The 26,718-nt window shown below is 41.6% G+C and overlaps 2 protein-coding genes across 7 annotated transcripts in view; one reads left to right on the top strand and one right to left on the bottom strand.

Annotated features, from left to right (window-relative positions):
• Positions 1–8,385, bottom strand: part of NUP43 (nucleoporin 43) — an 11,258-nt gene extending 2,873 nt beyond the window's left edge. The window contains exons 1-7 of the mRNA XM_007458758.1: positions 8,243–8,385; positions 7,808–7,930; positions 7,079–7,156; positions 5,531–5,711; positions 4,120–4,255; positions 2,933–3,084; positions 799–921 (exon numbers count right to left, since the gene is read on the bottom strand). Coding sequence (XP_007458820.1) covers positions 799–921; positions 2,933–3,084; positions 4,120–4,255; positions 5,531–5,711; positions 7,079–7,156; positions 7,808–7,930; positions 8,243–8,362 — 913 coding nt within the window. The 5' untranslated portion in view covers positions 8,363–8,385. The remainder of the gene's footprint in view (positions 1–798; positions 922–2,932; positions 3,085–4,119; positions 4,256–5,530; positions 5,712–7,078; positions 7,157–7,807; positions 7,931–8,242) is intronic.
• Positions 8,386–12,382: 3,997 nt separating this feature from the next.
• Positions 12,383–26,718, top strand: part of PCMT1 (protein-L-isoaspartate (D-aspartate) O-methyltransferase) — a 45,014-nt gene continuing 30,678 nt past the window's right edge. For 5 of the 6 annotated variants that reach the window (XM_007458756.1, XM_007458755.1, XM_007458757.1 and 2 more), the window contains exon 1: positions 12,383–12,638. In XM_007458756.1, coding sequence (XP_007458818.1) covers positions 12,410–12,638 — 229 coding nt within the window. In that variant the 5' untranslated portion in view covers positions 12,383–12,409. The remainder of the gene's footprint in view (positions 12,639–26,718) is intronic. The other variant, XM_007458754.1, reaches the window with a different exon arrangement.

Raw genomic sequence — 26,718 nt, 5'->3', positions numbered from 1 at the left:
GCATTCCTGTTTTTTGCTATTTGCTCTTCTAGCATCCCTCCCCTTCCCTTTTGTTCTTCTAGCCCTTCTAACACACGTGAAACCGATTCCTTCTAAATCCAGGGTAGTTTCTGTTTTTCTGCTGGGACTTTTACTGAGACATTATCTGTCTTACTTACTGTCTACTGGAATATTTGCTCTATGTGCCTCGAGGCTTTTCTGCTCACTGTCATGGGCTCTAACACCTAGAAGAGTGCCTAGCACGTGGTAGGCACTTGATAAACATTTGCTGAATGAATGAACAAATAAACTTTGGAACCACAGACAAACTCAAAAACAAGAAGGTTAGAAAATGCAAAAAAAGGGAAAGAAAAATACCTCTTGATTTTAAGTGTACAGTTTCTGGCTGACCTTTACTTACCTCTGTCTTTAATCAGGAGACAGGGCCTTTTAGTCTGAGGAGAAACCAGTAACTTAATACATAAAAGATCAACTTTGGTCTTGCCATACACCCTTGACAATGTAGTATAAGAGAGCTGTCAATGCCTATCCTATGGCATGAGGGCCCACAACAATGTACTCACAAACAAGACCCCTGGCTGTCCGAAGTTAGCCAGCTAACAGCATTTCTAGTCATCGGCAGTACAGTTGCCAGTAGCTGACAATCAGATTTCAAGCCCTGTGATACTAGAATTTACCCCGAAGCCAGAGAATGGAAACATTTTTTCATTCCTTAATGTTAAAAATATGAGAATTTCTAATTTGGTATTTAAAAATATAATAAAATTACACACAAGAATCTTCTTTAAAATTTTTTACCTTGGTGAAAGAGTGATGATTTCTCAGGTACATCTGTGGAGGCATCCCAATGCCAGAGAGATCCATCTTCAGAACAAGTAAATAGATGATCTGGGTTGGATGGGTGAAAGTGAACTTCCCACACTAAAAGATAAGAACCAAGAAGCTTATTCTTGTGTAGATTAGTTGAACAAACATCAAAACCCTGTCTCTAGGCATCACCTTCCATTAACCTCCATCACACACCTTCAAACTCCAAGCCTGTGATAAAAATCAAAGGCTTCAGGATCAAAGAAAAGACATAACTCTCCAAATGGGTAAAACATGTAGATAAGATAAAGAAGTCAAGTAAATCTACTTGTGTATTGGGCCAGCAAATGAACGAAAATAAATGCTAGTCATTTGACCTATTACAATTTTTTTATGGAAAAGTATGACAATGGAATAATTCTGAAAAGATTTTTTGAAAATTGTTAAGTTCTCTTATTTTCAATTCCTGTGTCATTAACACATGAAGGTTATATTATTGGAAAGAGAGAGAAGACCATAAAAGTGGAATACAAATGAATTTCTAAGAGACATAGTCCAATTTTGGCTCATGCCAAGACTCTGGATACTTCTGGCCTGTATCACAGAAATAGTGACTAGCTCCCAGCAAACCAAAACCTGGAAATGCTCCAAAAATCTGGATCTGGTTTCAAATGAAAGACTTAAGAAGCCAGCTTGGGACTGGGGACTCCTCAAGCTCTAAACTTTAAGGGAACTTTGTGTGCCAATAGGTATCTGGGAGCCAAGGACTGCCCAGGACTCCTTAGGAAGAGAGCTGGAGCATGAAGGTAAAACAGTAGTCTGTGAACAAGGGTTTCGTGATTCTGGGTTAGGTAACCTTAGAGAGGCAGCATAGAAAGTGCTCAGAGTGTAGCATAAAAAGTGCAAGGCACATGTTTGCAAGCTGGCATTTTCATTCTGACAGTTACCACAATTAAACACGCCGGAAAACAAAAAGGTCACCTTCCTCCGGAAAGGCATGTGTGCTGGGTGAGTCCCTGTGTAAAGTACATTCATACTGTTTCATTAAAACAAAGTAAAACAAAACAGCCTATACAGCCATTAGCAGACTGCCCAAATCTAGATTCTTATGTATTTATATACTTTCAAATTAGAAAACAAACCTCTATAAAACATCTTATTTCTAGCCAAGAGTCAAGATGAATTCAAAATACACTACAAGCCACTACACTTGTGTGTTTTGTTGACAAATACAGGCTGGCGTTTAAAAATGGGCTGGTGAGAAGAGATCTGAAAGTTTGTAATTCTAACTACCACTAGGTTAGCAACAACAGGCTCTAAGGGCACACCTATTCCTTTTTATTCTTTTTACCTGGACATAGCCATACCTGGAAGAGGGAAACAGTTTCTATTTGCTTCTTAAATATAATCTTAAAAATCATTTATCTTGCCAAAGTATTAATAATGTGAAACAAACTTAGAAGTTGCAATACTGGTATAATGTTTGCTCTTTTATAGTTTTATTGAAGCATTAATACCAACTTCTCTTAAGTCAGAATTTAAAACTATAATCCACCCTGACGTGGTGATAAAATGAAAAATTTCTGTTCAGCCAAAAAATCTCCACCAAAATCAAATGACAAACATTAAAAACAAGGCAAGAGCCTATATCTTTTGTTCTTGTTAAAAGAAAAAAAAAGGTACAATAATAAATTGAAGAACACACAGATTAGCAAATACAAAAAATAACAGCCTGCATTTGCATGGGAAAAGTGCATTCTCACATACTGGGTGTAGCAATATAAACTCGTATTATTTTTACGTAGAACAATTTGACAACATGAATCACAGCTTTAAAATTATGCACTTTTGGACTCATCAATTCTATTTCTAAAATACTATCCTAAGAAAAGAAGCACATAAAGATGAATATGTAAGGATAATCACTACGGTTTTGTGTACAATAATCAAACATGTTAAAGAAGGTAAATTTCAAATAAAAAGGGATTAGTTAATTATTATAAATTTATATAATTCAGTCAAAAACTCTGCTGTAGAATGATCCATAGGTATCATTATGGAAAGCTGCTTATAATACATTGTATAGCTCACACACCAAAAACTTATGTATCACCACAATACTTACTTTCAGCTTCATGAGCCTTCAGTAGAGACACGGGCATTGTACCTTGTCTAACATCCCAAATACTTAACATTCCATCCTGACCACCGGTAGCTACAACATGCTGCTGGTTGGGATGTCTATCAACACAGTGGAGTGGCACTCGGTCACCAGTCCTTTAATGGGAGATACAATGACTTCACACAGTTGTAAAGTATAATTTATCTTTGAATAACCTACGAAACCTGTTTCTTTCCAGTAACTAAACGGTAATTTTGTGGCTGGAGCTACTGGCTAAACTTAAATCATGTCAAAAAAACTAACTATGTTAAATATATCTCTAAATATTAAAATTCTGAGGGGGAATTAAAGGCCAGAGTTATTCATTCTCCCTTCAATTTGGACACATAAGGAGCAAGATAATTTGATGGTAAGATATGCAAAACACTTCCATTTCTTGGCTTTTTAAAAACTATATATCAACTAAACAGCATATTCCTTACTTCTACTCTACCTTATTTAATGCTTAGTTTATATAACTTTTTTTCCAGCTTGACACATGCTGTTTTCTAATTAGAGAAGAGAAGATTGCACACATAGAAAGGGGATTTCTGCTCAAAAAAATATCTTGGATTGTATTTTTCTCCCAATCACATCTAGAGTGTATTATTAGTAGAATAGAATATTCTATTAATATATTAATAGAATATTCCCACTATTAATAGAATCATTTGATGAGCAAAAAGAAGTTCCCCATTAAATAACATAAACTTCAAAGAGATTAATATAAACCTCTGAATCAATACAACAAATATTTACCAAACGCAGCATGGTACTATCAAGCCCGTCCAACTATACAGCTGACCCTTGAACAACATGGATCCACTTACATATGAATACTTTTCCACAGTAAATATACAGTGCTACATGATCCGAGGTTGGTTGAATCTGCGGATGTGGAACCTCTGATACAGAGGATTCCACGTATATTGAGGGCTGACTATAAGTTATACAGGGATTTTCGAGTGTATAGAAGGTCAGTGACTCTAACCCCCTACACTGTTCAAGGGTCAACTGTATTTGCTTTATCAAATTTAGTCAGAGATTATTCTCTTAGCATGCAATTAAAATACAATATGGTTTAAAGTCAGTTGCTATAAACAGTCAAACAAATATGCTTCACACTACCGAAATTACAAATCAAAACTTACAGTGATAATATCTGAGAGGGCTCATTTCCTTGTTGTCTAAAATCCCATATTTTTAACTGTCCAATTGAATTTACTGTAAGAATCTCAGGAGTTCGAAGGAAGGTTACAGCATGGAGTGTACTGCTATCTGCATTGTCTACAAATGAAGAAAACAGCATTGTGTGTTAACAGGTCCCCCTTTTCCATGAAAATTTTAAATTGCATTCCCTCCACTGATTGAAATATTACAAATGAAATTTTAAATAAGTCACAGTTTAACTTCTATAGAAAAATGCAATAATATACGTGTTAAAATGGACTCTCCTTTAATAGAAAAATTATATCACTCACAGGACATCTGAACTGTTTTCCAAATGGAGGGCTAAGTTTTCACTTATTTCTCTATTTCCACTTTAGGTTGTTACTCTCCATTTCTGAGACAGCTGTTCAGGTTCCTTTATATCCAATTTTACTTCCCTCTACTGCTTAACACAGAACCTCCATTCTATTGAGCCAAACACCATTGCTTCCTACAGAGCTCATTCTGACCTATATTATTCCACTGACTTATCTCAAATCTATACATCTTTATCCTCACCAGCTCTCTTCTCCATGAAGTCCTTCCTGATTCCTTTAACTGTCCTTTTCATAGTGTGTTTAAACTTATACCACTTAATTTACTGTACACTTAAATTGTTTTGTGACCCTCCTCCAAACTGCCACTAGGCAGTGGTCCGTAAAAGCTAAACAAATAGTGTTCCTCAGAACTAAAAATCATAACAACACAAAAAACTGATTCATGGGCTCAATCCAGACGTTCTGATTTAGGAGGTCTACAGTGATGGCCTGTTAAAAATCTCCTCAGGCAAATCTGTGCAAAGTATGGTTGAGAACTACTACACTAGAATAATCCTTCTAAAGCATGACACAGGGTACATCACCCCTTTGCTCAAAAACTTTCAATGGCTCCATAGTTGCTCACCTAACAAAACGTAACCTCTACAGCTGTGCATTAGATTCTTCACAACCTGACCACAATTTACCTTTGTAATTACTTCTCCTATACAAATATCTAAAGTCAGGTCAAACTACACTTTCTGTCATTCTCTGAATGGCCTTACCCTGCCTCCATGCTGCTCCCTTTATCTGGTGTGCCACCTTTTAGTATTATTTATGGTTTGGAACCTAGATTAAATGGATTGCCACCTGCCCCTCAATTCTTTATCTGTTAATCCCCTCTGGCTCTCCTCTCCACAAATTTCTTTTTCTTCTAGTCACTCCTTCATACAGGCTTTATCAACATACTGTCTTGATAAAGGGATCCTGCTTTGTATATTTTTAAATCCCTCAAACACCTAGCATTGCATTTACTTAGCACATGGTAGCTGCTCAATTACTATGCAATAGACCAAAGAAATAGGATTTTTCTTACCTATAGTTCTTATGGCTTCCTTGTGATCAGCTCTGAAGAGATTTATTCGACCATCTTCTCCAACTGTGACAATTTCTGGGTTGCTGCACACAACACCTGTGCATGGTGCACTGCTACAGGAAGGACTGCCTGGACCCGTGTGGTAATGAGCTGTTGTCCACTGCTGGCTCACTGACAGAGTCTACATGTCACAAATGAGGCTATGATTAATCAAAGCAGAGCTCCAAAAAACTAGAGCTTTCCCCAACTAAAATTGTGTCTCACACCTTTCTAGAAACATAGTAACTCTTTTCCCTTTGTATTTCCAAGCATTAAGGTCTAGAAACTGCTTCCATTAAAGCTCTGTATATACCTGATTAGATTCAAAAGAAACGCTTTTTAATAGCATCCCAAACTTATCTCAAACTGAAGAAATGGTTTTTAGGTATCAGGTAATTATGTGTTCAAAGGCAACTCTAAATTCTTAAGGGGGCTGGCCTACATTTAAGAGAAAGTCTCTGTAGTGCTTTCCAAATGACTCCATTAAGAAAAATAGTTAAGACTTCCCTGGTGGCACAGTGGTTAAGAATCCACCTGCCAATGCAGAGGACACGGGTTCGAGCCCTGGTCCGGGAAGATCCCACATGCCGCGGAGCTACTAAGCCCGTGTGCCACAACTACTGAGCCTGCGCTCTAGGGCCCAAGAGCCACAACTACTGAACCCGTGTGCTGCAGCTACTGAAGCCCGTGCACCTAGAGCCCATGCTCTGCAACAAGAGAAGCCACCGCAATGAGAAGCCTGCACACCACAACGAAAGAGTAGCCCCCGCTCGCTGCAACTAGAGAAAGCACGCGCGCAGCAACAAAAGACCCAACACAGCCAAAAAAGGAAATAAATAAAAAATAAAAGCATTGCTGAAATAAACAGTAAAAAAAAAAAAAAAGAAAAATATTTAACTAGACCTGGCTCTTGTATTTACTAGGCATGCCTATTAGTAAGATGACCTTAATGAATCCCCAAATCTAAGTAAGCATTCTCTTCTAGCAACTTAAAACTTTTACTTCAAGTGGGCCTATTTTAAAGGACTGCCCTTACCACTATGCTCTGAAGATCAGCAGTCAGGCTCTGGCACACACAAGAAAGGCATTGTAAAAAATGTCAAGCCTTCATATAGTATATCCTCTCTTTCAATTGAAACCTAGGTTCTATCTGAAGCAAAGTAGCTGTTCCTGTTCTCTCTCATGATGCCTGAGCTAGAAAGTGCTCTTTCTTTCTTCAAAAGACCAGACTAGGATCTTAAAAGAGAATTACAGGCAAAGTACTTGCCAGAATACCATATTGTTAGATTTAACCTAAGAGAATATAAGAGATACCCAATTTGAATGAAGGTTCACACAAACATGGTTCTAGAATTAATCTACTAAAAGATGGGTAATACAACAATTTTTCTCCTCCATGTTTTAAGACTATAAACTTTATTATTTGTGTCATTATTAAGTACAGTCTTCTTTAAACCTTCCTAAAAAAAATTAAAATGCAAATTGAGATTTCAAACAAAAGTTCTTTACCTGGTTATTCGGATGATGAAGGAAAACTGTTACACATCCTGTTGATGAAGCAGCTACAATTCTTTCCTGGTCAAAAAACTAAAAAAATTCTTGCTTGTTATAGATCCATAAATATTAGCAGGGAGGAAGCCATTTGTTTGACTCAATTAGTAGTATAACAATTTTAAAATGCAAAGAGCCTATAAATGCTAAGCAAATAAAATGCGAGAGTCAAAATTCCATTCCCACCACTTACTACCAGCTTTGAGACCCTGGCCAAGTTAAGTTCTCTAAGCCTTGGTAAACTTGCAAAACAGAGAACTAATCCCTGCTAGGCTGTTATGAGAACTCAAAAAGCAAAAACATGTAAAGTGCCTTGCACAGTATTTGTCACATAGTACATGATCCAAAGATCTTAGTCTCAGTGTTCTCATTAAGACAGAGATAACAGTATTTGATTCAACAAGCATGCGATGAGAATGAAATTAACTTATGTAAACGGTGCTTGGCAGATAGTAGATGGTCAATTAGGCAAACAAACAAGCTAGGATTAATTCCACATCCCCTTCCCCAGTCCTGATTCTGCCATTAAGCAGCTATATGATGTTGGCAAATCATAACCTACAGGGAACTCAGTTTCTTGTAAACCTGGGGTGAGACTAGAAAAACTTTAAGGTCCTTTACATCTCTAAATGTAAAGATCACTCTCAGTTTTTTAAAAGTTAGTTTTTGGATATTACACAGACTTACTTGTAAATCCATTACATCACCATGGTGTCTGATATCACACAATAACTGATGGTCTCCTTCAAATCCTCCATCAGAGTCCAAGTTCCCAAAATCTCCAATAGACCACAGTGAAACATAATTTTCCTGTAAAGCAGAAAATTTTATCTTGAGATGAAATACATGTCAAACTCTCCGAAATTAAAATTTGCACTGCCTTCAATCAACCGTGCTTTAAAAGCACCCCAGGCAAATGGAATGATAATCATTAAAAAAGAGGAGATACGGGGCCATCGATGGCTCTGAGGTACAAGGCAACCGAGCCTGAGACGTGCATTTGGGGGATAGAGAAAGGCGAGAGGAGCCAGAAGACGAGAGAGTTCGCGCGCCGGCGGCCGGGGGCGCGGTTCCAGGAAGGAAGGAGGAGGCAGGGGCTTCCCGGGCCGGGAGCGGGGGTACCTCATTGTCCCAAGAGCCCGTGGCGAAAGTCTCCACGGTCTGCAGGCTCCCCGGAGGTACCGGTCGCCAGCGGGTCTTGCTGATTTTCTGTGACACAAACTTAGCATAAATTTCCTCCATGCCGAAAGCAACCAGGCCAGGGACAGCAAGGAGCACAGAGCGCGCCACTCAGTCCCGCCCCTTCCCGCTGAGCCCTGATTGGAACGGACCGTACGAGGGACGGTGGCTGCAGAGAGCCAATTCTCCTCTGTAGGCAGTGCGGGAACGAACCGCCAACCCTCAAGTGGGAGGTAGCTGGGACGCCCTGCCTCACCCAGGAGGCTCTGAACCCAGGCCAGGGTGTTTCCCGTTCCTGTGCTGTAGGACCTGCTCCTAATCTGCAAATGGTATAGAAACACCGAGACAATACATTTGTGCAATAACTTTGCAATGTAAGACAAATTTAAGAGCAAAACCAAAACAAAATCAATGACGACCTAGTAGCCACACCTAAACATTGTCTTGCATTTCACCGCGCATAGAAAATATTCAAAATTCTTAAATTCTCCTGGAAGTACGTCCGTCAACGTACCAATTTGTTATTCAAAAACCTCTCCCTCCCCGTCCCCCAAACAAATCCTTTTCTTCAACGTTGTTAACACACTGTCAGAAACTGGGGTTGCAATTCTGAGGACCCCAGTTCTAATTTGGACCCCCATTGCCTGTGTGACCATCCTCAATTCATTTATGTATATAATTAAGAATGATTTTTAATTGTAACGTCGACAGCTCAGGAATCAGAGCCTTAGGTTCCTTCGTGCTTTTGATTAGACCTATGATACACTCTCCCCCGCTTTTAAAAAAATTCCTGTCTCTCAGAATCCTGCCCATCCTTCAAGGACCCTTTCTTTCCTCTCTCTTTTCCTATTACTCCAGCCCATAATGATCTAAACAAACATGTCCCTTAATATCTAGACCACTAATAGCACTTATATTTTGCCCCCTGTTGCTAATTTTCTTTTGATGCAAATCTCCCCAATTTGAATGTAAATCTTATTACATACAAGAGGTATGACTTATTCATCTTAAAAAAAAAAAATCCTTTATACTATATTCATAACTGTGTTGGTTGTTTCTTTAAAAGGGGCCATGATTTTGTTTCTAACTGATATTGGCAGTCCTATTTCCTAGCCACAGCTTATGGAAGCACCTAATGGAAATGCAGTCCATCTAGGTCAGCTTTAGAGAGTTATCAGGTTCTTATTGAAAACTGACTGGTGTCGTTTTGTTTTGTTTTTAACTGGAAGACTATTAGGGAACAGCAGAGAGATGAAACAGAAAATTATTAGTCCCAAACTGACAATTTTATTCCCAATATTGAAGTAAAGAATACTGTTTCATTTATTATCGCAGAACACAGGGAAATAATATATACGTATATTTAGGATTGGAAGTAGACTAGATACCACATTTGCTAAGGTCTGGTTAGAATACGAAAATTGTTGCTGACGCAGTAGCATCGATGTCTTGACATAGCTTTGTTTCCTTCCGTAAAAGTGTATTGGACTGTGACTGGATTCTTCCAGTCTCAGTTCTGATCAGGAGTCAAAGAGTTGGATGCTACAGGCAATGTTCCTTGTCAGCTTCTCACTCAATGTCTTGCACAGCTGATAGCAACAAACCTGGTGTCCAGTCTAACGGTGGAATTTGTGAGGCTTAAATAGCTGAAAACGCACACTTGTGTTGGGCGAATAACACATTCGCCATAGGATACTGTAGTATTTTTAACCAAGTGCGCTGTCCTAAGGAGCAAAGGATTGCCCACGCTCCACACTCCCCACCCCAGGTCTCGGTATTCTTCCACTCTCTAAATTTGTGCTTTAGAGTTGAGAACAAATCAGGGTCCCAAAGTCTCTGCTAACGAAACACTAACGTACTTGTCACAAGCCAGAGGCTGGAGTACTCGGGTTAGAGAAGACCTTTGCCCTCCACCAGTTCTATTAAGATTATTGAGGCTCCACCATAGGGAGCTCTGTCTCCAACCGACCTAAATATTAGTCATTCATTGGGTTGGGTGAGGCAGGACGAAGGAAGCCCACCGTCTAACAATCTGGACAACTACAGGAGCAGACCCGCCGCTCTCAACAGCTGATCTAGCTGCGGCTGAGAAGCCATCGGCAGCAGCGGAACGAGGTCCGCCCTGCCATCCCGCCACCGCGCTCGGTGACCAGAGCCGCAGCGAAGCTCACCACCGACCGCGCCAGGGCCCACCCCGCCTGACCGCAGGACAAACTCAGCAAGGAGGCGTTGCGCAGCCCGAGGCCTCAGAAAGGCCACTCAGAGGTGGCGGTGTCGGTGGCGCTGACTCAGCGGGACCAACCCGCCACTCCCGGGCGGCCGCAGCGGCCCCTCACGCGGGCGGCAGCGCACGAGGCCACCCCCATCTCCTGCCCCACCCGGCCGCACCCTAGTCCGCGCGGCGTCACGAAGCGCATGCGTGCCGCGGGGGATGCCGGGAGCGCGCAGTGGCGGCAGCGGCGGCGACGACAGTAGCAGCGGCGGCTACAGCGGGGACGCAAGCGGGGCGGTGACCGTGTGGGAGGTGGTCTCACTCTTGGGGAAGCTGCTGGGCACTGTCGCCGCGCTGAAGGTGGTTCTGTACCTGCTCCGGGTGTGCTTAGCGATGGCCAATTTTCTTTTGATGCAAATCTCCCCAATTTGAATGTAAATCTTATTACATACAAGAGGTATGACTTATTCATCTTAAAAAAAAAAAAATCCTTTATACTATATTCATAACTGTGTTGGTTGTTTCTTTAAAAGGGGCCATGATTTTGTTTCTAACTGATATTGGCAGTCCTATTTCCTAGCCACAGCTTATGGAAGCACCTAATGGAAATGCAGTCCATCTAGGTCAGCTTTAGAGAGTTATCAGGTTCTTATTGAAAACTGACTGGTGTCGTTTTGTTTTGTTTTTAACTGGAAGACTATTAGGGAACAGCAGAGAGATGAAACAGAAAATTATTAGTCCCAAACTGACAATTTTATTCCCAATATTGAAGTAAAGAATACTGTTTCATTTATTATCGCAGAACACAGGGAAATAATATATACGTATATTTAGGATTGGAAGTAGACTAGATACCACATTTGCTAAGGTCTGGTTAGAATACGAAAATTGTTGCTGACGCAGTAGCATCGATGTCTTGACATAGCTTTGTTTCCTTCCGTAAAAGTGTATTGGACTGTGACTGGATTCTTCCAGTCTCAGTTCTGATCAGGAGTCAAAGAGTTGGATGCTACAGGCAATGTTCCTTGTCAGCTTCTCACTCAATGTCTTGCACAGCTGATAGCAACAAACCTGGTGTCCAGTCTAACGGTGGAATTTGTGAGGCTTAAATAGCTGAAAACGCACACTTGTGTTGGGCGAATAACACATTCGCCATAGGATACTGTAGTATTTTTAACCAAGTGCGCTGTCCTAAGGAGCAAAGGATTGCCCACGCTCCACACTCCCCACCCCAGGTCTCGGTATTCTTCCACTCTCTAAATTTGTGCTTTAGAGTTGAGAACAAATCAGGGTCCCAAAGTCTCTGCTAACGAAACACTAACGTACTTGTCACAAGCCAGAGGCTGGAGTACTCGGGTTAGAGAAGACCTTTGCCCTCCACCAGTTCTATTAAGATTATTGAGGCTCCACCATAGGGAGCTCTGTCTCCAACCGACCTAAATATTAGTCATTCATTGGGTTGGGTGAGGCAGGACGAAGGAAGCCCACCGTCTAACAATCTGGACAACTACAGGAGCAGACCCGCCGCTCTCAACAGCTGATCTAGCTGCGGCTGAGAAGCCATCGGCAGCAGCGGAACGAGGTCCGCCCTGCCATCCCGCCACCGCGCTCGGTGACCAGAGCCGCAGCGAAGCTCACCACCGACCGCGCCAGGGCCCACCCCGCCTGACCGCAGGACAAACTCAGCAAGGAGGCGTTGCGCAGCCCGAGGCCTCAGAAAGGCCACTCAGAGGTGGCGGTGTCGGTGGCGCTGACTCAGCGGGACCAACCCGCCACTCCCGGGCGGCCGCAGCGGCCCCTCACGCGGGCGGCAGCGCACGAGGCCACCCCCATCTCCTGCCCCACCCGGCCGCACCCTAGTCCGCGCGGCGTCACGAAGCGCATGCGTGCCGCGGGGGATGCCGGGAGCGCGCAGTGGCGGCAGCGGCGGCGACGACAGTAGCAGCGGCGGCTACAGCGGGGACGCAAGCGGGGCGGTGACCGTGTGGGAGGTGGTCTCACTCTTGGGGAAGCTGCTGGGCACTGTCGCCGCGCTGAAGGTGGTTCTGTACCTGCTCCGGGTGTGCTTAGCGATGGCCTGGAAATCCGGCGGCGCCAGCCACTCGGAGCTAATCCACAACCTCCGCAGTAAGTGCCACCCCCGCCCGGTGTGGGGCAACTGGGGAAGGCCAGGCCTGGATCGGATCCCCTGGGCCGTCCGGAACGTTCCGTATACCCCTGTGCCTGCTGGAGGGCTTCGGCGCACGGTTGCACCAGCGGTCCCGAACGGCAAGCGCTGGCGATTGCCTCCCCCGGGACCTGTCACTCATCGGCGACGTGCACAGGAACCAGAGAGAAAGAGCCAGGGGCCGCTGCTAGTGGGGCAGGGGCAGGCGTCTCCCCGCGGGCCTGGGGAAGGGGGCGCGGCACAGGTGGTGGGGCTGTCACTCGAGTCCGCCACCTCCCTGTCCGGGTCCGGCGGGCGAGGGGCGTGCCTTGGGGAGTGGGCTGTTGGCCAGGGCTCGTAGAGACTGGGCTGGAACTGAGGGGACCCCGCCCTCGACCCCCGCGTCTTCTCACTTCCTCCTCTGTCATTATCAGTCGACCTAGCTGCAAGCTTTCTCCCCCGTTCTGCCTCCCCCGCCCTTCGTTTTTTCCTCTGGCGGGAGATGCCACCGTCTGATACTGGCGAGGGAAGGGAGAGGGAGATGAAAGTAATGTCATTGCGGATGCTGGGAGAAATTTCTGGGGCGGCTGTCCAGTGGAAAGCTTCGTGGGGGGCGGAGGAAGAGATAACTAGGAGATGCTTTTCCTGAGGGACAGCGTATTTCAGGAGCCTTTAGAGGTCCTGGGATCCAGCAAACGATTGTGTATGTGGAATGTTCTAACTTTTTTCAGGGCTACCATATGCTTTAAAAGCCTTGTATGGAAGTTTCTTTACACCATTATCTTTAGTTATTGTATTCCTTCCTCTGATGATAATTTTAGGGTGGGACCAGTGCTGTGTCATTTTCTTATTTTAATCGAAATGTAGTGTCGCCGTCTGGTCGGGAGACTAGAAGGACCGCAGTCCATCATACTCTCACTCTGGTCAGAATTTATAGCACTCTTCTTTGCACTGACTTTGCAAATAATCACAATCCTGCCACGTGGTATTTTTAATTATTATGGATTATTTAGCTTTTCATGTGTTTGTCATGTTTCCTAATTCGATTTGTAACCTCCTTGAGGGCTGGGGCTTTTTTTTTTTATAGTATCTTTGAATTCTCTCAATTTAATAATCATTCCTTTTTTCATAAATGCCAATTAAATGTATATTATATGCTTGGATCTATACTAGGAATACCAAGATTAGTGAGAGAAATAAATAGTATTGGCTGGCACATGGTTAGTATTAATACTTAATATTAGTCATTTGACTTTTTTTTTCTAACCAGTATTTAAAACTTGTTTCCTTAGCGTTTAGTAATGAATGTTTAGATTTAAAAATCCTGTCAAGCATTGCCAGTATTCACTTTATGGAAGGGTATTTGATTGGAAGTGGAAATTTATGTGCTGAGACAATATTAAGTGTGATTTAGGTTCCCACGGATCGAACAGAAGCTCAATATGTTGTAAATATTTTAATAAAATTTCTTCAAATGAACTAGTGCCTGCTAGTACAGCATACACACCTGAAACATTCTGTACTTGAATTGTGATTAAGTAATTTTCCACCGGTAGGTTATCGCAGTAGACACTTGGCTGTGGCAGAAATTGTAATCAATCAGGCTCTTAAAGTCTCTCCTTTCTGGGCCAAATTTGTAGTCAGCCAAAACTAGATCTTTTACCAGTGGTTTTATAGTTACTTTAATGTATTGCATTACTATTCTTAGCTGAAATTTCTAAGGATGTTTTCCTATCAGAAAATTTAATGAGAAATATTTAACATACATGGATGTTGATATTGTGGATGTTTCGTTTTATACTAGATCTATGATTGGTAAGAGGAAATAAGAGTACTCAAATTGTTTAGCGTCTTTTGTTAACACTTGTGCAACTTTAGTTTCAACTTCTTGCTGAATTGATTCTAGCCAATAGATTCCTTTTTTTTTTTTTTTTTTGGTACGCGGGCCTCTCACTGTTGGGGCCCCTCCCGTTGCTGAGCACAGGCTCCGGACGCGCAGGCTCAGCGGCCATGGCTCACGGGCCCAGCCACTCCGTGGGCATGTGGGTTCTTCCCAGACCGGGGCACGAACCCGTGTCCCCTGCATCAGCAGGCGGACTCTCAACCACTGCGCCACCAGGGAAGCCCCAGATTTCATTTTTATTTATTAGTTTGTTACAACAGTAATATTTGCTCAAGGGAAAATTTCAGTTGGCACAAATTGAAAACTTCGCACTCTTTACAGGTTATTCCACCCTTGTGTATTCTTCCTAAGACTTCTAACTAAATCTTTAGAAAAAGATTAAAATGTGATTATGCTGATATTGAAGTGAAAAAGGGTCTGCAAATTGGAAGAGGAAGCAAATCACAGTTTTAATTTTTTTTTAACGAAACAAAGTTCATGATTGGTTTCATTTTAATATTATAATAATTTTATTGAAAATACCTACTGAGGTTTTTCTTTTATAAGACGTAATAGAAATGATTGTTTATGATTTCATACTTGATATATCATTTACAGATTACTTTAGACTCTAATGGTACATCTCATAATGTCTCATAGCTTATGTTGTGATGATAAATGCTCTTAAGTGACTGAGAACAGTGGTCTAAAACTTGAGCATGCTTCAAAATCTCCAGGATCATCTGGAGAGCTTGTTAAAACAAATTAAGACAGATTGCTGGGGCTCTTGATAATTTGTATTTCTAACAAGTTCCTAAGTAATATGCTCCTGCTGGTCTGGGACCACACTTGAGAATCACTGACATAGAGAACTGAAAATTACAAGATTAAACCCTGCCAGTGTTGTAGTTGAATCAGTTTTATGCTTTAAAATAAAATTTTAGGAAAAAAGTCTGTAGCAGTCCTGCCCAACAGAGCTGCTTGTAATGTCTGTATCTGTGCTGTTCAGTACCATAGCTGCCAGCTACATGAGGCACTGAGCATTTGAAATGTGGTTAGCACAACTGAGGAACTGGATTTTTGTGTTATTTAAATTAACTTTAACTACTAGCCACACGTTGGACATTACAGGTCTTTAGAAATGAAAAGTATTATTTTATAATTATAGACTGATAAGGTACTCATGAAACCAATTAACTTAATTCAAAACAACTGTGAGCCTACTTAGTCCAGGGAATGGGACAACTCAAGTAATGTTTTTATTAGAGTTTATTTTCTATTTTTGTTGGGATAATTTCACGCCATGGTAAAAGGAAAAGAAGGGGGCAGGAGCGGATGAGCTTGAGAGAGGTGGTCTCCTAGAGCAGGGATGTCCAAGCCAGAGTGTTTGTGGAAGGTTAACTCTTAACAGACTTCAAATGCTGTACTGGCCACTTAAAACAAAGCTAACAATTGTTCTTTTACCTATTTTATTTTTGTAAAAAAAATTCAGTCCACTACCCTAATCCATCAGTTATTTCTACTTATATTTCCTTTGCATCCTTGATTGTGTCATTTTGCATGTATATAGAATTTGTCAAATCAGTCAACTGATATTTGACTATCTTCTATATGCAAGACACTGGGGATGCAGCAATGAGAACCAAACATCTATTCTCTCTTGTAGCTTACTTCTTGTGGGAGCAGACAAATAAAATATATGTTCACATGATAAGTGGCAAAGTAAGGAAGGAGGATAGGGCGTATGGCATAGTAGGTTTGCAGTTGTAGGCAAGAAGGCCTCACTAAGGTGTCATTTGAGTAAAGATTTGGTGACGGGTAAGAAATTCAAGCCATGCAGGTAGAGCTGGGGAACAGGCATTCTAGACAGAGAAAATAGAACGTGCTAGATTTGGATTTGCAGTGTAGGAGAAAGACTGCACTTGAGGATATGACACTAAGGTTTTAGACCTGGGCAATGGGAATGATTTGCCATTTTCTGAGTTGGAAATAAGTGAGTGAGCAGCAGGGATTTTGGGGGGGTGGAGGGATGCAAGGAAGTGTGGGAGAGCTGGGGTTTATTTGGGGAGGTGTTTGGTTTGAGTTCCTTATAAGACATTAACGTGGAGACCTTCTTCAGTAGGCGCTTACATTTGTCAGCATTATGATAATTTATAGTTTTTGTATCCTTATTTATCTCTGCAAATAAATTGAAATTATTCTTATTCTATTTAGAGTGTCAGTTCTTATCAACTAGTAGCATAAATAGTGGAAAAGATAATATTCTATTAGTTTTATCATGTGCATTCATGGGCCAAAGATAGCCAGGTAATAAAATCCTAAGTGACTTTTTTTCAGAAATTTGGGCTTCATTTGAAATCCAGAAAATACTTCCTCATTTTAACTTATATCAAGTCAGTCTTATGGGTATATACTAGTAAGTAAACTTACAGTGCATTGAATAAGATTTAATAGGTAAGATTTTGAGGGAGAATTTTAATATCAATGTGTCTACTTAAATTTAACTAAAATTAAAAATTCAGTTCCTCAGTCATACCAACCACATTTCAACAGCTCAGTAGGCACACGAGGCTAGTGGCTGACCTGCTGGACAGTGCAGATGTAGAACATTTCCATTATCATAAGAAGTTCTATTGGGCAGCACTAAATCTACATAATAGGTTGTATTACATTCTATTCAATGTGATCTTAGTTCCATTGTGCTGTTCCACATATTTTTATTAGTGTTGCATTTAGTTCTGGCCAACATGCTTTAAGCATAACAGTGAAAAACCGAAGATTATCAGACAAGAGTGGTCAAGATGACGAGAGCATCAGCATTTTATATGATGATTTGATGAGATGGAGGTTGTTTGATTTATAGCAATGAGAAAGTTACAGAGAGCAGTAGTGTTTAAATATTGGAAGGAAATCATGTAGTAGAGGGTAAAACCAGGACAAATGGGAGGCACATTTTGGCTCATTATAAGGAAGTATTCACAAAGCTATCCTAACAGTCAAAGATTTGGCTTTGAAAAGTAGTGTTTTCTGTCACTGGATATGTTGAAGCAAAGAATGGTTGACCATTTCACTGTAAGGGATATTGTGGAAGAGATTTGTCATCTGCTTTCACTGCATACTAGACCTCTCAGGACCCTTCCAAATCCAATATTCTGTCAATTGAATCACATCATGGTTTGCTTAAAATCACCTGTGGGGTATGTATGTTGGGGGTGGGTGAGTGTGTGTGTTTTAGGAGAGAGCCACAGAAGTTAACTTTTGGTTACCTATATTTTAGAGTTTTGCATAACATTTTAGTTTGTCAGAGATGTGACAAGTGCAAGGAACATCCTCCTTTGAGAAATAGTGTCAAGATAGTTAATTACACGTATTTATTAAGACATAATGGTTTAGAGAAAGATGTATTTTTTAAAATTAATTTTTATTGGCGTATAGTTGCTTTATCAATGTTGTGTTAGTTTCTACTGTACAGCAGAGTGAATTGGCTATACGTATACATATATCCCCTCTTTTTTAGATTTCCTTCCTATTTAGGTCACCACAGAGCATTGAGTAGAGTTCCCTGATCTATACAGTAGGTTCTCATTAGTTACCTACTTTATTTTATTTATATATTAGTTTTGGCTGTGTTGGGTCTTCATTGCTGTGCGTGGGCTTTCTCTAGATGCGGTGAGCGGGGACTACTCTTCGTTGCGGCGCGCGGGGCTTCAGTAATCGTGGCTCACGGGCTTCAGTAGTTGTGGCTCGTGGGCTCTAGAGCGCAGGCTCAGTAGTTGTGGCGCACAGGCTTAGTTGCTCTGCAGCATGTGCTCTCTTCCTGGACCAGGGCTCAAACCCGTGTCCCCTGCATTGGCAGGAGGATTCTTAACCACTGAGCCACCAGGGAAGCCCATAGTTATCTATTTTATACATAGTATCAATAGTGTATGTATGTCAATCCCCATCTCCCAATTCATCACCCTCCCCCGCCCCGAGAAAGATGTATTTTTGAATAATCTCTGGTCTTAGATGATATGCTTTATCATAACTTGACATCACTTAAAATTCTTCTTTGATTATAGTGTGAATTTAAAACTAATCCCTTTTAGATTTTCTGTATGGAGAGTGTCTCAGGCTCCACTTACCTCTTATCACACCTAATCATTCTAGATGGGAAATAAAAGGGGACCATTTTGTTCATTTCTTATTGTTTTCCCTGGCATTTTGTTAGAGGAGAAGAAATAGAGAGTAGATGGTTAACAACCATTCAAGTCATAAAACTAATATAATTATGTAATATTTCTTTTATTGAGATGTAACTTTGTAACAAGTTACTTACAGAAATTTAGAGAATGTTTCTACATGACTTGAAATCCATCTGCAGCTTATTTTCTTACATGTGTTTTCAGTGCTTCATACCAGCACAGGATCTCTTCTTTCTCCATCTCTGCCAGGATTGCTTCTAGTCTTCTATTCTCCCAGACCAAAAGTCTTGGAATAGTTATTGATTCTTTCAGACTGTCCCCAAATTAACTCAACAGTTATTAAAAATACCTTTCATAGTCATCCCTTTCACTGTATTTTCATTGATACCATCCTAGCCTAGGTTCTTAGTTGTCACTTGGAGTGATATGCCTTCAAGTGTCTGCTTGGTCATCACACTTTCAATTTCTCTCCCCTCAGGTTCATTCTACACATTATACTGATTGTCCTAGTGTACTGCTTTCTGTTATGTCTCTTTTCTGCTTAGACTTCTATTGCTTACTGTATCAATTGTAAACACCTCTTGCTTAGCTTTCAGGCCTTTTAAGGGTCTTCTACAACCTGTTGCCATGCTCCAACTCCAATCCTGTTCTTCAGACTGATCTCATTTTATTCCTCAGATACCTTGTGTTTTAGGGTACCTGTTCATCTGTGGTAATAAAGACCAAAATAACAATGGCTTAAACAAAATGAAAGTTTCTGTTTCCTGTAACAATCCAAGTATAAGCAGTTCAGAGCTAATATGGTGGTTCCATGGTCTTGAGGACCTGGGCTCCTTCTTTCTTGTTGTGCTTCCTAAAGTCTTTCCCTCATCTACAAAGTTGAACATAGTTTACCTCCATCCTTTCCATATTCCAGCTGGTGGGGAGAAAAATGGGGAAAGGAGAAAACGCACATTCCTTTCAAGGGCATTATCTGAAGTTGCATACATAATTTCTGCCTGTGTTCTCATTGACAAGAACTTAACCATAAGGCTGCACGTAACTACAGAGAGGCTAGATAATGCACCCAGTCCTACCACGGTGAAAGAAAAGGAGTACCTGGGGCTTCCCTGGTGGCTCAGTGGTTAAGAATCCTCCTACCAATGCAGGGGACACGGGTTCGTGCCCCAGTCTGGGAAGATCCCACATGTCGCGGAGTGGCTGGGCCCGTGAGCCTTGGCCGCTGAGCCTGCGCGTCCGGAGCGTGTGCTCCGCAACGGGAGGCCACAGCAGTGAGAGGCCCGCGTGCCACCAAAAAAAAAAGAAAAAGCTTGGTTTTGCTGCTTGCTGTTCACGAAGTCTCTCTTTATTTACATGTTCTCCATTCACTTCCAAACACACCTCCATTTTCCCTGTGGGGTAGCAGGCAGGTAGTAAAAACAGAAGATTTCATGTTTTTATATTTTACTCACTATTATAAGGTGAACATTTTAGGATGGCATTAAATATTCTTCAAATATGTGATCTAAAAAAAAAAGAATCCGCCTGCCAATGCAGGGGACACGGGTTCGAGCCCTAGTCTGGGAAGATCCCACATGCCACAGAGCAACTAAGCCTGTGCGCCACAACTACTGAGCCTACACTCTAGGGCCTGCAAGACACGACTACTGAAGTCCACGCGTCTAGAGCCTGTGCTCCGCAACAAGAGAAGCCACCGCAATGAGAAGCCGGTGCACTGCAACGAAGAGTAGTCCCCGCTCCCCGCAACTAGAGAAATCCTGCACACAGCAACGAAGACCCAGTGCAGCCCAAAATAAGTAAATAAAATAAATAAAAGAAAAGAAAAGGAGGAGTCCCTGCCACATCTTACATCTTGCTCACTAGAGCAAATACACATTGTGTGTACATCTCTATAGGAACTATCCGTCTGTGATAACAAGGTTGGACAATTAAGATTAATTTTCAGTCGAGTAACCATGTGTACATGTTTAAAGATAAAATAATACAGAAGGGTTTATAATGAAAAATAACAATTGCTTGCCCTGCTCCTCCCCGCTCCCAGACTGCCTCGAGTGAACACTTTTAACTACATATTTGGGTCTTCTGATGATTGTCTTCAGTCTCTAAAGCATATGCTTAAACTGCTATTTCTTTATCAACTTTAGACATCATCTACTGACTTCCTGCCAAGATGGAGGAGTATTTGCACCCTCTGAACTTACTCCCTTCCCCACATATAGTTATACCGTAATTTTTGCTTCCTCTATTGTGGTTACCTTTGTAACTTTGAGTAATATACTTTAACCTCAATTGTTTGTTCCATAATTTATAAACTGACACTGTCCCTTAACCCTTCCACTTTGTAAGAAAGGATACTCATTTTCCAACTTATTAGGGGCTCTTTTTTTTTTTTTTTTTTTGCGGTACGTGGGCCTCTCACTGCTGTGGCCTCTCCCATTGTGGAGCACAGGCTCCGGACGCGCAGGCTCAGCGGCCATGGCTCACGGGCCCAGCCGCTCCACAGCATGTGGGATCTTCCCGGACCGGGCACAAACCCGCGTCCCCTACATCAGCAGGCAGACTCTCAACCACTGCGCCACCAGGGAAGCCCCTAGGGGCTCTTTTATATTGTCAGAGTTGATAGCATTTCATTTTGTTCTGAGCAATAAATAAATCTTCGGCATTTTGTTGATTTTTGTGTTGAAAATTAATAACCATCATCACAAACATTAATGACTGGGTCAGCACTTTGCTGAGCTACGTAGCATGCAAGAGTTTATTCCCTGCTCTTTGTTTCTAATATCACAGACTCCTCTAGTATTGAGGAGGAATAGTCAAATGTTTTTCCTTTTTCTTGTTTTGGCCGCGTGGCTTGTGAATCTTGATTCCCTGACCAGGGATTGAAAGCAGTGAAAGCATCAAGTCCTAACTACTGGACCACCAGGGAATTCCTTGTTTTTCCTTTTTTTTACACTTTCTCATTTGCTTGAAATCATGTCACAGTTTCTTCTTACCTAAATCATGACTCTTGTATAGTATTTTTGTCTTTTTCCTGGAAGTTATCTCCCTCTTCACCCTTCCCACTCCTCAGGTTGAGAAGAGGAACAGATACTTTCTTAACATGGCTCTAATTTTTTCAAGTTTTTAAAATTATTTCGTTTATAGCTTGGTTTCTATTGCATTCTCCTTTTTTTTTTTTTTTTTGCCGTACGCGAGCCTCTCTCTGTTGTGGCCTCTCCGTTGCGGAGCACAGGCTCCGGACGCGCAGGCTCAGCGGCCATGGCTCACAGGGCCCAGCCGCTCCGCGGCATGTGGGATCTTCCCGGACCAGGCACAAACCTGTGTCCCCTGCATCGGCAGGCGGACTCTCAACCACTGCGCCACCAGGGAAGCCCTGCATTCTCCTTTTTGAATTCTGCTAACTTCTCATTTGGATCCATTGCATATTTGGATCAACATTAGCCATTGTTATAATTATTTAATTAGGATCTTTGGTCCTTAGGGTGCAGGAAAATTGGGCATGGGTAGTTTTAAAACTGTTCACTAATTCAGAAAGCCTAATGGTAATTGCATGTTTACTCATAATTAGGCTATACACGCAAAGTGAAATGTTAAATTACTTTGCTGTTTGCTAGAAATATTTCAGGGCACTGGCAATTGTATATGTCAGATTGTTAAAAATGGGAAAATGATTTAATAGCTTAGTAAATATAGCTTGCTTTAGGCATCTTTCAAAATATGGAATCCTGGTCAAAAGCAAATAATAGCCTTGTAGTGAAAATTTTGGAAATCACCCAATAATGGTCTAAGGAAGCTTTGTCCTGAGCCTTATGTGTTCAGCTTCTTTTTTTTTTTTTTTTTGCGGTACGCGGGCCTCTCACTGTCGCGGCCTCCCCCACTGCGGAGCACAGGCTCCGGACGCGCAGGCCCAGCGGCCATGGCTCACGGGCCCAGCCGCTCCGCAGCACGTGGGATCCTCCCGGACTGGGGCACGAACCCGCGTCCCCTGCGTCGGCAGGCGGACTCTCAACCACTGCGCCACCAGGGAAGCCCTGTTCAGCTTCTTCATAACTGACTGGTGACATGCTTTTAAAACTATTTAGGGTGTTTTAGTAAATTCTGTGTCCCTCTGTAGAGTAAGAAATCAGCCAAAGAAACTCACATGAGTTTGGTAGATGTATATTATCTAGCTTAAGGGAGGTAATCTCTTTAATTTACTTGATTTTTAGAATGTGCCTATAGCAATATTTTTGATTTTAGATGTCACAAATATTCATCTAGAGAAGAATGAGTAAGTGAATATGATGGTAATTGGATGTATTGAGTGAGGCTGCTTAACCTGAAAAAGATAAGGCTTGAAATGGTCATGTTATGTTCAGGTGTGTAAAAAGTGTTGGTTGGATAGAAAATTCAGCATATTCTTTGTGACTGCAGAGCGTAGCACTAAAGGTTTATATAAGTGAGTTATAAAGAGGGAGATTTCCTCCTAATACAGGGAAGTGTTCTGATAATTCGTGTGGTCTGAATGTGCAAAGGACTGTTCCACATCAGTGCAACTCTTCAAGTAGAGATCGTGGTACCAATTTATGAAGAAGTTAGACTTGATGACCCTTCTGACCTTGAGAGTCTGTGAATCACGCCTCTGGAATTTGAATTGAATTCAGGGCAAATGAACCACTCAAGAAGTATTTTGAGAAATGAATTAGTAGAAGTCACTAAGCTATTTGAATTTGGTAGTAGCAGTACAGTGAACTGGTCAACAGGAATCTAACATCTCAATTTGAATGGCCCTACCCCTTATTTGCTCTGTGATCTGGAACAACTTAGTCTTTCTGAACTCAATTTTATTATCTATAAGATGTAGTAATAATAGTGCTTACTTTATAGGTTTGTTAGAGACAGCATAAGATTGTTTCATAGTTTCTAAGTTCTTACCTCAAAAGATAGTGTATGTAATGTGCTTAGGATTTTGTCTGGCACATGACAAATATTTAGTAAATGATATCTCTTTTTTTTTAAATTTACTTCTTTATTTATTTTTTGGCTGTGTTGGGTCTTTGTTGCTGCACACGGGCTTTCTCTAGTTGCAGCGAGTGGGGGCTGCTCTTCGTTGTGGGGCGCAGGCATCTCATTGTAGTTCTCTTGTTGCGGAGCACGGGCTCTAGGCGGGCTTCAGTAGTTGTGGCACGCGGGCTCAGTAGTTGTGGCTCACAGGCTCTAGAGCACAAGCTCAGTAGTTGTGGTGCACAGGCTTAGTTGCTCCGCGGCACGTAGGATCCTCCTGGACCAGGGATTGAACCCGTGTTCCCTGCATTGGCAGGCAGATTCTTAACCATTGTGCCACCAGGGAAGTCCAATATCTCTCTTATTACGCTGCTCTTAAAACTTTTTAAAAAATGCTTTCACTGTTTTATTTTAATGACCTTTACAGGTAGCTTGCCTAAGCTTATTTGTGTAGAAACAGTACTTTCTATTTGGGTTAATTAATCCAAAGTTTATAATATTTTCAAATGGACGGTTGATTTATTAATATAACCTAGTCGTGTGAGTATTTAAGTGTTTCTCTAGTTGGTGTGCCTTGTTTGCTGATTTTTTTAAATATTCTTTTGTTATTTGGAGAGTCTGTATTTATACCTTGTATAGTGTCCTTAAACCTTTTCTTAACTATTTACTGTCTGGTCAGTCAGTATTAAGTGGTATCCTTAGATTCCTCCTGTCACCTATATGACTCGATCTAATTCTACTTTCCCCTTTTTTTCCTCTTCCCATTGTTTTTAGTTGCCTTCTTTCTATTTTGTCAGAACAAATAACGTTTAAGTATTATTATTCCATCACTTTCTTTACCCTTTTAGTTATTTTTAAAAAATAGTTTAAAAACGATTACCTATTTAAAAAATAGTATAAAATAATTTAAAAAGAGTTAAAAACAGATTTTATTCAGAAACTATTGCAATAGGGGAAAAGAGACCTCAGTATAAAACTGGGCTCACTTCCCATTACAGCATGAGCAAGTGGGGATTTATAGCCTAGGAGCAGGGTGGGCATCAGTGGGTGGAAAATTACTAAGAGGAAACATCAGGGGTAATGGGGGATTCTGGCTAAAATAACTTGACAGGATTCTTGCTGAAGGCAGCCAATCCACCCTTTTAATTTTAGTCTTTGCTCTAAATTTGGATACGTGTCCTTTTCTGATGTATCCCTGGTAATCCCTTGGTTAGATGGAGCACGTCTTCTACAAGATTCCTTAGGAAGGGCTTGTGTGTACAGCATTCCCTGAGTTCTTGCACATTCAAGACTTTTTTCCCTATAACCTTGATATTTGAAGAAGAGTTTTGGCTGCGTATAAAATCCTTGGCTTACACTTTTTAAAAATCAGCTTTATTGAGATATAATTTATGTAAAAACGCACAATTTTAGGAGTATGATTTGAAAATTTTGACAAATATAGGTGTGTAACCACCACCCTAGTGAGGTAAAACAGGGGTGAGCAAACTACATCCCACAGGCCAAATCTGGCCTGCTGCCTGTTTTTAGAAATAAAGATTTATTTGAACGTAGCCACACCCATTCATTTATGTCTTGTGTGTGGCTGTTCTTGCACTTCAATGGCAGAGTCGCATAGTTGCAACAGAGACTGCACGGCCTGCAAAGCCTAAAATATTTACTGTTTGGATCTTAACAGAAGTTTGCTGATCTCTGATACACAGCATTTCTTTTACCCACAGAGTTTTCTCGTGCCCCTTTGCAGTTAATCTCCTCCTTCCCCCCCTGACTCCTAGCAACTGCAGATTGGCCTTTGACACTATGGTTTTGACTTTTCGGGAATTTAATATTAGATGGACTCATATAGTGTAAAATCTCCTGGCTTCTTTCACTGAGATTAGTGCTCTTGAGATATGTTCATGTTGTTGGGTATATCAGTAGTTTGCTCCTTTGTTTTTTTTTTGTTCACTGAGATTAGTGCTCTTGAGATATGTTCATGTTGTTGGGTATATCAGTAGTTTGCTCCTTTGGTTTTTTTTTGTTTTTTTTGGCGGTACGCGGGCCTCTCACTGTTGTGGCCTTTCCCGTTGCGGAGCACAGGCTCCGGACGCGCAGGCTCAGCGGCCCCGGCTCACGGGCCCAGCCGCTGCGCGGCGTGTGGGATCCTCCCGGACCGGGGCACGAACCCGCGTCCCCTGCATCAGCAGGCGGACTCCCAACCACTGCGCCACCAGGGAAGCCCAGTTTGCACCTTTTTAATTGTTAACTTGCCCTTTCTTTCCTTGAATTTCTTGAAAACGCTGCTGCTTCATTCTTGCTTTGCTTTGAACGTTACTCTTAAGAAAGCTAATGGTTGCCTTTTCTTTTTTTAACTCATTAGATAATTTGATTTTTTTGGCCTTGAGACTTGACATTTTTTCCCTTGTTTTAGTCTGATAGTTTTCTGTTTTTTTTATTTTTGGCCATGCCTCACGGCTTGTGGGATCTTAGTTCCCCGATCAGGGGTCGAACCCAGGCCCCCTGCAGTGAAAGCGCCAAGTCCTAACCACTGGACCCCCCCACCAGCTGAAATGTTTTGATTTGCATATTGGTTTCTTTTTTTTTTTAAGTTTATTCCCTTTCTCACAGTGTTCTTTTTTTTTTGAATTAACTAATTAATTAATTTATTTTTGGCGGCGTTGGGTCTTCGTTGCTGTGCTCGGTCTTTCTCTAGTTGCAGCGAGCAGGGACTACTCTTCGTTGTGGTGCGTGGGCTTCTCACTGCGGTGGCTTCTCGTTGCGGAGCACAGGCTCTAGGGCGTGCGCACTTTGGTAGTTGTGGCTCGCAGGCTCTAAAGCGCAGGCTCAGTAGTTGTGGCGCACAGGTTTAGTTGCTCTGCGGCATGTGGGATCTTCCCGGACCAGGGCTGGAACCTGTGTCTCCTGCGTTGGCAGGTGGATTCTCTTTTTTTTTTTTTAACAGTCATTTTGCTTTAATCTCTAGCCTACAAAGGTAGTTCACGTTTTTTTTTTTTCTTTTTTCCTTTAACATCT

The sequence above is a fragment of the Lipotes vexillifer genome, unplaced genomic scaffold (assembly GCF_000442215.2).
Source record: "Lipotes vexillifer unplaced genomic scaffold, Lipotes_vexillifer_v1.1 scaffold639, whole genome shotgun sequence".
NCBI lineage: Eukaryota > Metazoa > Chordata > Mammalia > Artiodactyla > Lipotidae > Lipotes > Lipotes vexillifer.
The sequence above is the reverse complement of the archived record's forward strand: the minus strand, read 5'-3'. Positions and strand labels throughout refer to the sequence as shown.